This window comes from Manis javanica, chromosome 7 (assembly GCF_040802235.1).
Source record: "Manis javanica isolate MJ-LG chromosome 7, MJ_LKY, whole genome shotgun sequence".
NCBI classification, from domain to species: Eukaryota; Metazoa; Chordata; class Mammalia; order Pholidota; family Manidae; genus Manis; species Manis javanica.
Window position 1 is genome coordinate 139079871 of NC_133162.1, and position 10473 is coordinate 139090343.

A 10473-nucleotide genomic window follows, 5' to 3' on the forward strand; every position below is an offset into this window, starting at 1 on the left:
TTGTATTATTCAACTTTAAGACAGCAAATCTTATCAAGTATTTATGGGGTTCTCCTTTTCTTATAAATTTATAAAGGAAGCATCCACTAATTCATCTGTTTTCTCTAACCTGCTTGATTTTCTGAAATTTAAAAACACAATTCTATGATAATATGGGTGAATGTAGTTAACCACAATGTTTTCCATGTGAAACCTTCATAAGAGTGTATATCAATGATACCTTAATAAAGAAAAGTAAAAAAGTAAAAAAACACAATTCTACTACACTAAAACCAGAGCCAAGGCTTCTCAACATCTTCAGTTAAAATACTTTTGATTTCCCAGTCAAGGCAGATCACAGATGTTACCTGCACTTTCCAGTAAAGAACTATTCATGGCTGATTCCTTTAACTCTTACACAGTGGTATGTGCTTATTCAGCCTCAAAAAAACACATTCAGAATTTATTCTCCAAGTAGAGGAGGTCTCCCATGGCAGTACAGCAAGGTTCAAATACAAACACAACTAAACAGCTATGAACATGACACTTCCAACACGGAGCCCAAAGACCAGAATGTGCTCCTCCACTCACACTGCACTTGTGAAGACTGAAATCCACAACTTCTGCCAAGAACTTTAAGATTCCCAAGGTAAACCAACGTTTAAAGAGGCAAGGGAAATTATTAACAGACTCACCGCATATGTTGAATGGTGGCATCAGCCTCCTATGCTTGATCCAGCAGGGCTCTCCCTGTGCACCTCAGATGGCGATCCAGGCAGTTCAAAGACCCTGATACCTATTTTCTTTCTACAAACTCTTCTGCACAAAGAACCACCAAGAGAGTTGTTCTAAAATCCAACAATGCATGGCAATTTATTCCTCATTTCTACTTTATCATTATGGGAAATTTGGTCAGACCTCACTCAGCCTGATTACAGCTCTGACAGCAATGCCAGTTCCACTGCACAAACAGGAAGCCCAGACTGGTACCGTGCATGAGGGGAACGACTTCTAAATTCTTCCTATTATTCTGGAAACACCCACAACTTTCTTTCACTGAGACTCCCAGAAGTGTGGATTTAAATCATTTCAACTCAACAGAATTTACATGGCAAACACTCTTAGCACAACCTGGAAGTCTGGGGCAGAGAAGGTGTCAACAAGTTTATGTGACTCACCCAAAACAGTGAATCTAAAATCTGACTGTTGGAACAGCCATCAAGAACCTGAAACGGCCTGCTCTGAAAACATTACCAATCAGCTTGTCATGTTTCTTTTTTATTTAATCCAAGGGCTTTCTCTTCAGGACAAAGCACAGCATAGTACTTCTCTCTTAGAACACACCAGTCACGGTGCTAATTAACCTGACTGGGTGGCTTTATACTCCCAGACCACAAGGTCTAACTGGCTGCTGGGAAAAGGTTTCATAGCCTACAAACATAGCATATGAAGTGCTGGTTCTCAATGTGTCTGAGACAACAGCGGAATGTTAAGGCAACATCAGAAAACAGAGGTGTTTGAAACACTAAGCACCACTCCCAACCTGTCAGAGACAAATGGTAAAATGTTACTCAACCCCTTAATACAAAAACTTCCCAGAATGGTTTGTTGAATTTGACTGCAATTTAATCTTTTATACTTTGATGGCAGTGACAGAGAACCTGGAGCTGTTAACACCCTTGCAAAAAATTTCAACATCTCATTTATTCACAAGGCTTAAAATAAGATACAGAAAATAAACTGTCCTCTGCTTGGCTTCCATCCTTTTGAATTATCCGTTTTCAGAGGGCACCCAGGCTACCCTGGGCGTGGATGGATCAGTCACTTCAGGGAGAATCACACAGGACAGCTTCTCAGTCGGGGTATCAACAGCATCAGGGTAGCAAGGGAATGACATTTACGATTTCTGACAAAACTGAAATACACTCATTACAGAGCAAATTCACTAAAACAACAAAGAAACGGCTGTCCTTGTAAAGGCTATTCTTTCACCCCCAGGAAGTGCTTCCATTCTGACACTCACACCACACAAGAAACAGCAGTGTGCAGCAACAGAGCAATCCTGGTTAGTGTGAGGGCACGCTCGCCCTCACTGGGAATCCTGGGGGTCGGCAGCCGGGAGCACCAAGGGCCACCTACTTCTCTCCGCAGGCCGCCACTGTGTCCTTATTGAAGCCGCGGATGGAGAGGTCATAGACCACCTCCTCAACCTTCTTCACGTCGTACTTCAGGCCATCGTAGCGCTTCCTCAGGGAGTCGTTTTTGAGATTAAGGAGGCGGAAACCGGAATCGAGCTCGTTGATGAAGGTGGAGATGTGAAGGGGACGCGAGTAGTCTCCAGCAGTCACACTGTTGACTGACAGCCTCGACTACGAGAGACGGCAATGCTCACAACCCACCCAAACTGCACCCAGACCCCAGGCCACACGCCCCTTCCATTCTGTCCTTACAACTAACCTACTTAGTGACTTAAGAAATCATTCCCCTTTTGTTAGAGTTTCTGGGGTCTATAATTAAGTACACAATGAGGCTAGAGTAAACACCTTTGTAACAGCACCTTTTCTTCTTCTGAATTACTTTTGTAGGACAATTTCTCAGAAAGAGATTAAAAGGATAAAGACAAGAATAACTTACACAGTTACGTAATTAAATTGTTCTCCAAAACCATTAAACACGTTAACCAGGAATGTATGTCTTACAAGTACTTTAAAAGGAAAAGGTACTGTCATTCTAAGAACTCAACAGTAAATAAGCGTAGCTGCCTCACCATTGAGCTGGCATCGCCATGATGACTAGCAAAACCTAGCACAGCGCAGTTAATGACTACCTGGTGACACACCGTCGGCTTGGAAAAGAACAAGACTTCCTGAACTTTGTACCCATTTAAAAACACAGCGAAGAGGGAAGATCAAAAAAGCAAGGGGAAAATTACTAAGCTTCTTACCAGTTCGCTAGCAAGAATTAGAACTCCTGAAAGATAATCTTCTACATCCAGATGAAATCCTTTCTCCCGATCTGGCTCAACTAAAAATGTAACAAAGAAAAGTCATAATGTGAGAGACATTTAATCCCAAGAAGGTAAAATACACACATACTCACACATGTAATTTCCATCAAAGTGAAAAGGGATGAATCCTTTAAACTGTCTTTTTTTAGTGTGTTCATACTCCTGGCAACTAGACCTCATGTGGATTTTTCAAGCTCTTGAGGAAACCTCAGTTATCCCTTCCATTCTTCCCTCAAAGAATAGTATCACCAAGAATGGTATCCAGTTATGTCAGAGAGCATCACTGCTTTCAGAAGAAATATGCTGAAGCATTCAAGGGAGAAACTATATCTACAGCCTTCCACGTGCACACACAGTGGAGAACAGCAGATGTGTCAAAATGTAACAAGCAGAGAATCTAAGCTGGGTGTAAACAGGTGTTCACTGAGCTATTCTTTCAACTTCCCTTAAAATTTTTAAAAACCAAAATAAACATCCAACTACAAAGAGCAAGACACTACATATTTTTAGTTTTTGTGTTTCCAAGTAACTGGATTTCCATTTAGTTTTCATTTGTATTAATAAACAGAAAAGTGCAAGCGGTAGCACCTCCCACCAAAAATTAAGCTACCATGCCTGATTCTGCAGATGAACACCGATTAAGACACTTACTGCCAAGAATTTCTGTAACTGCTTCTCGAGTCACTAGTGTTTCTGATTCCAAGTACACAACAAACGCTGCCAAGAAAACCAGACGCTGTAGCACAAACCGCCAGTGCTCGTGAAACCTGTGTGAGTGGAAGCACGTTTAGGTGGAGGGCGGGGGAGCCTTAAACACAGGCTTAAAGCAGTCAAATTCAGACATTTTAAGAACGGAAAACCTTCCCAAATAAATTCTTATTGTGAATCCTCAACATATAAAACGCATAAGATCAACATGTCACTTAACTATATTAGGTGAATTCAGTGTAACTTTTGCAGGTTCAAACTTACAACTATTACTTATGTTTAATAAATGAGGTATGATCCAATTTTGTTGAACACAAAAATCTAGAGAATTAGAATGAGTATAAAAATTAAAAAATATAGATGATGAGCAAACTGAAGTTTAATCAGGAAGAACAATGACCCTGCTCTGACAAAAATGAAAGCAGCAATTGAAGACTGGAGGCTGCAATCGTCCATCAGCCTCACACCTAACAACGCCTACACTGCAATTTGGGTATAAATTATCCAGAAAATACCAATTCACAAATGTAATCAGGAACTACCGTTTGCAACAGATGGACTTAAAAATCTCAGGATACTGCTGTTAAAGGAAGCTGGAAGCCTGAAACGGAGGAAATTTTACGACCACTAGATATTTATGCTATGCCTCCTGATTTTCAAATATAGCAACAAACTTAAAACAAATTTTCAATAGAGTGCAGGTCAAGAAAAAAACGATGAGGACCAAACCAGCCAGGGACAGCCTGTGTGTGATCTCCAACTATATGGTTTCTGAAGACCCTGCCGACCTCCTGTCCTATTTCTCTCTGCTTCTATCGTCCCCTCACAGCAGGGTAAGGTGATACCCTTTCCCCTGTGAAGGGCCAGATTACTTCAGATTTTGAAGATCACTTTCAGTCTGTCACAGATTCTTATTCAGTTGTTCCTCTTTTTTTTTCACAACTCTTTAAAATACACCAGCAGGTCACAGCTTCTGGAGGCAGCAGTCCACAGTAGTTTGACCACCCCTGCCTTAAACAATCCTGAGGTTGTACTACCCATGCCCCACAGACATGTCCTACCTACTAGTCATCTCCATTTCTTAAGAGTATCTTTTTCAGTAAGAAAACAAATGTAAAGGAGAGACTTCAGGTTCTTATTTACTTTGTAGTTTTTCCAATTTTGTATCTGTGAAATCAGGATGAATTTTACAATCCATGTTTCACAGTTATGACTGACAGGTTTTTTTCCCTAATGGTACATAAATACAGATGTTTCTTAAAATTAATGGAGTTGTAGATTCAACAAGACATGGCACAAAATATTAGCTAAATATGTTACCTGGCAACGAAATTCAAGCTTTAAAATGCAAAACTCAACTCTTTATATATACTGCCACCTGATCCCATAATCTTAGTAACATAGACATAATTCACCCAATTTCACAAGTAACTTAAATACACTATTATTCTCTATTTGACCTTCATACAATGGATATCGTCTTACTTTTTCATTGCACAATTGTGTTTCTTACAAAAATTTTGCAAAAGAAAAAAAATCACACATTTTGCCACCATCACTGTCTTCTTTGTGTTGTTTATTCTGTCCAGGAGTATTTTTACCAGTACCCATCATTTTTGTCCTTCCTTTTGTTAAAGCTATAAAACAATTCTGCTTTTCTTACAAACCTGTAGTACTGTTCAGCAGGGAATTTGGTCTTCAAAGATGTTAGGTGTGTTTTTACTGTACCAAAATGTTCTCGAGCTTTCAAACACCTTTTTGGAACTGATCACAAAAAGACAAATGTGATAATGAAAGACTCACCAAATTTTAAATACAGTTCTTATTTAATAAACTATGCAACTACCCAGAAATAACCTTTTTCAAATTTCACGACCAAAAGTAGGGCATGCATCTCTGCTTTTCAACATGGCTCTCAAAATTTCATCTCTTGTTCCCCTACTGTTTAACCAATACTGAAAAATACAAAAGGGAAGGTTAGGACACATGCCAGACAGCGGTCATAAATGACCTCATCCTTAAGGGGCCAAACACCAGCTGCTATCCCCAATCCTCAAAGATGCCTAAGATTGGACCTCACTACCTCTCATATTTGGTCACAAAGTTTGATCAGTTATTCTCAATCAAATGGACCAATTCTGTATCAGTAGGAAAAATGATTTCTGACACCTGTAAATTACATATTATTTTCTCCATAAAAATATGTTTCAGCTCTTTCAGTTGTGCTGGCAACATCTACAATGGAGATTCCATACCTAAGCTTATCATATATGATCCCCACTCGAGGGGCTGACTGTAATGTGAACTCACTGAGAACATTTTGCACTGACCATTTTGTACCTACAAATGCATATTGTTATATTCAAAGACTGAAAAGTTGGGTTTAAAAAAATCAAAAATTGCTAATATAGGAGAGCTGTGAAACTACCACAATTATCAGCAGACGTTCATAAAGATAAAAAATTCCTACTTAAACCATACCATGTTAAAGCAGAAAATCAAACACAGAATTCTATAAACATATAAAATGATCATCTCACCTACTTCTCAAATTTTTACTCACCATAAACCACGAGGGACTTTAAAAAATATAGACTTCAAATGTCTTCTGGGTGGAAATTAACTCTTTAAATGGGAGATTGATAAAGTGAACAAAAACCTTCCAAATCAAAATAAGAACTTACTGTCCTGAAACCCAGCACCCTGATGGACCCCTTGCAGTAGCGTTAAAATCTCTCGAGCTGTTTGTTCTAAACTCTGTACAACTTTTCGGATTTCCTAAAGACAATTAAAATATCAGATAAACATTATTATTAGTCACAAACCATACAGCATATGTGATCTTGGACACCACCACGTACATTCAAAACACTAACAATCTTTAGAATGCCTGAACTGGTGCAAAATGATCAAGGTTTGAATCCTGTTTTTCCACTCTAGCCTTGAATGATAATAGCCACCCATCAACCCAAAATATCCCACTAAAACAGTATAAATATTAAGAATTGTAATATAAAAATAAAAGTGAAACATAATATGAGTGTTGAGTATTTTTCATTCATTCATTTTACAAATATTCACTGGGCACATTTAGGCGCTAGGTACTGTGCCCATACTGGGAAGACAATTAGCACAATGGGGGTAAGTTTAAAAAACAAGAATCGCACAGCTTTTTAAAATGCTAATGCACTACTAGGAAACATGGCAGAGGAAGAACATTTCGGCTGTGAGGTCAAGATGAATATGAGATAACCAAGAGGGGAAAGATGCGAATTCCAAGAAAAACAAACCTCACGTGCAAAATGCCGAAATAGAAAACTACCTGAGGAACTAGAGGAACGAAGGGCAGTTAAACTGAACATAATACACAACCGAAAGTGGCGTAAAATGCGTCTGGAGAGAGAGTGCTGTGGGCCGCAACAGTCTAGGTTTTTATGTGGAATAGAAGCCACCGGAGTTTTAGAGGCCACACGCGCTTCTAAGACACCCGCAACACACGCACGCAACGTGCGTTCTCTGTCCACAAGGCCAACGGAGCCTGCGACGGGAGCAGGTGTGTAAAGGAGGAAGAGGGACACTCAGGAGGCCGAGCTGCCGAGACCCGAACTTGGGGTCGCGAGCCGGCAGCTGGGCGGGGCGGGGCGGGGCAGGTTCGGCCCTCGGCGGACCCGGAGGGGAAGCGACCCACCCCGCAGGCTTCCCGCCGCCCGCGGGCGAGGGACGGCGGAGGGCCGAGGAAGGAAGGGGTGGGGGACGGCGCTCGCCTCTCGGATGTCCTGCTCGGCGGCCAAGAAGCCCTGCAGCTCCACGAAGATCTCGCTCACAGACATGGCGACGGCCGCACAACGACCAGCCCCTACGGCCACCGAGCAAGCGAAACGCACCCTGCCGGGAACCAGCAGGCCGTTGCAACACCGCCTCCGAGTCCTCCGGGCCCCACGCTACGGACGTAGCTGGGGTCCTCCAAGCCTGCGGCGCGTAAGCAGGAGGGCTGTTCGCTGCACTGCCTGAGGCGCCACCCGCCGCGTCTTGAGCCGAGGAGCGCCAGGGCCCAGGGCAAGGGAGGCAGGGCGGAGCGTGCGTCTCGTGCTCTTCGGACAGGCATCGCCGGAAACAGCCCGCGAGTGCGGTGGGCGGGGTCTTCGGAGCATGTGGCCCGCGGGTGGCAGGGCGCGCGGCTGGGCGCAGCTGGGGGCGCTGGTCCTCGGTGTTCTTGTTCCCGGCCCGGACTGGCGAGAATGTGTCCGAGCTGACGGGCACGCTCCCGAGCGGCGGCGGGAAGCGCGGTGCTGTGGTCTCAGTGCAAAACGGAAAAAACGACGTGTGCGTCTTTGCAGCACGTTCGCGGGGCAGTAAGAGTGTGAGTGGGGCTGTACTAATAGGGGGATCGGTTGGGGCGCAGATGCGCCCCGCCCTTCCAGGCCCCACAGCGCTCCGCTCGCCCGCGCCGCCTCCGGCCGCCCCTCCCGAGCCTGGGGAGGCGGTGCTGGGCCGCCCGGTGCCCGCCGTTCGCGCGCCCGCTTGCGGAGGCTGGAAACACGCGCTACACTAGCTGCGGACTGTTGGGTTTCTGCGGGGCGCACAGGAATATACCTGAGGAGCCCTAATTTACCTAACTGTGTGCACTTGGTGCTGCGCTTATCCTAGAAATGAAGTGGCCGTAGCAGATTGATTCGCCTATGGTCACGTACAGTAAGTATGGCCGCTGAGAGCCAAATGTCAATCATCCTTTTATCTACCAACCACAGTATCTGCAAGAGGCTTCAGAAGCCTTACCTAATTTGACCACTGTAACCCCTGTGGTGTGGCAAGCTAGAAATGCTCAGTTTTAGCAACTTGATAAAACACTAATTTGTTTCTACATCAGGTACCATTTTGTCCAAAAGTTTAGGCAGAATCTCAGATTAACTAAAAGGGATGAAAATAGCAATTCGAGCTCATTTTTATTGAGATTTGGTACCTGCCAAATCGTAGCACCACTTTTTGTGTTAACTGACTTGACACAAATGCAAATTCACTTTTGAAGTCCTGCAACATTTCTCCATGCCAACTAAAAACAAAAACGGTGGCTTCTGAATCTAACAGCAACAGGAGACTGACAAACCACTTTTTCAGAAAATCTAAGGTGACTTTTAAGCATCTTCTAAGAAGTTTTTTTCATTTGTCAAGTTAGACTTGGTAATACCCAACTAAAAATTAGAAGAAATATCAAAAAATGTGTGCAAAAGACTACTTTATGTCCCTATGAATTTGACTATTCTAGTTATCTCCTATAAGCAGATTGACTGTCTTTTGTCAACTGGTTTATGTCACTCAGCATAATGACCTCAAGGTTCATCCGTGTACATAGTCTTGCCAATGGGTTTCAGCCTCCGGCAAGTTCACTATAGATTCAATGAGACAGGAATGAGAATGGAACGTTCTTGGGGTGAAAGAGTTTATTACCCGGCTTGTTTTCCCAGTGATAGGCCAAGCACTACCTACCCCAGCTTTCTTTTCATTTGTACTTGCATGGAATGTCCTGTTCTGTCCCTTCACTTTCAGTCTGTGTCTAGGTCCAAAATGAGTCTCTTGTAGGCAGCATATAGACAGGTCTTGCTTTTTGTCTATTTAGACACCCTTTGTCTTTTGATTAGAGCATTTAGTCCATTTACATTTAAAGCAATTATTGAGAGGTATGTAATTATTTCCAATTTGTTAATTGGTTTTTGGTTGTTTTTGTAGTTCTTGACTGTTCCTTTCTTCTTCCCTTGCTCTTTTCCCTTTAATTTGATGTTACATTTGTATTATATTTGGATTCCTTTCTCTTTATTTTTCATGTATCTTTTATGTGTTCTTGGTTTGTGGTTACCATGAGGTTTATGTGTAACACCCTATGTCTATTAAGTTAAAGGTCTATAAGCTCTTTAAGACTATTAACATTCCACTTCTCCCACAATTTTAACCTAACATGAAAATATTGCTTAAAATCATTTGATTATCCATGATAATCCCCTACAAAAATTAATATAATGTAAAATGTCCTATAATCACAAGGACCTAATTGCTAAAATTCCTTCTAGTTTATCACTGAACGGTAACATGGTTCATCACACAACATAAATGTGTTACAAATTTTATAAACATTAAACAAAAGTAAAGTTTTAATGGAGGTGTTCTCTAAATAAGATGGATAAGGCTGTGTTCTTTCTTTGTCAAATGAGTTCATGTAAGTGTGGATGAAACTTGTGTTCTTTTGATAGATGGGTAGGTAGATAGGATTGCTGAGAACTTAGTCATAGTAATTGCTCCTGGAGGAGCCTTCCCCCATTACTCTTTATAAGAGGCAATGTTCAGCCAAGCAAATTCTCAGTGCAGAGTCCTAGCCAACATCCCCACTGGGTCAACTAATGACACTAGTGCCTCAGCCTCCCCCAGAGCACAAGCCAGCCTTCAACACTGCCTTCATCATTCTCTGAAGCAGCTGCAACCCAGCTGCAACCCCGCTCCCCCATCCCAGCTCACAGAGGCTCTGGCTTCCTTAACAGTTTCCCAGAGAGACCGAGCACGTAACCTGAAAGTGCGTAAGGTTAATGGTACATGGGGCAAACTTCAACTAATAAAAGGCAGAATGTGGTTGGGTGCTCACGGATAAATTGCTTACCCTTCCTCGTCCTAACAGACTGTTCTATGAAATAGTAGCTCCACACAATCTCTGCAGAAATGCAGAAAGTCCCATGTAATTGAGCAACTCAGCAACCAGTTAGTTGTGAGACAGTGGCCAGTGTAAAAATGCAGCA

The 10473-nt window shown here is 42.5% G+C and overlaps 1 protein-coding gene across 3 annotated transcripts; it reads right to left on the reverse strand.

Moving 5' to 3' along the window:
• Nucleotides 1-1583: 1583 nt before the first annotated feature.
• On the reverse strand, nucleotides 1584-7703 carry TSN (translin). Of its 3 annotated transcripts, XM_017658936.3 has the most exons (7): nucleotides 7579-7703; nucleotides 6379-6472; nucleotides 5552-5649; nucleotides 5362-5458; nucleotides 3638-3753; nucleotides 2924-3003; nucleotides 1584-2348 (listed from the first exon to the last, which is right to left on the reverse strand). In XM_017658936.3, exons 3-7 carry the CDS (start codon nucleotides 5586-5588, stop codon nucleotides 2115-2117), a joined length of 564 nt encoding a protein of 187 aa, XP_017514425.1. In that variant the 5' UTR covers nucleotides 5589-5649; nucleotides 6379-6472; nucleotides 7579-7703; the 3' UTR covers nucleotides 1584-2114. The 3 variants fall into 3 exon arrangements, with proteins under 3 accessions (XP_017514425.1, XP_017514424.1, XP_017514426.2); XM_017658935.3 differs by lacking the exon at nucleotides 5552-5649 and having other exon boundaries at nucleotides 7459-7650; XM_017658937.3 differs by lacking the exons at nucleotides 2924-3003; nucleotides 5552-5649 and having other exon boundaries at nucleotides 7459-7655.
• Nucleotides 7704-10473: the final 2770 nt, after the last annotated feature.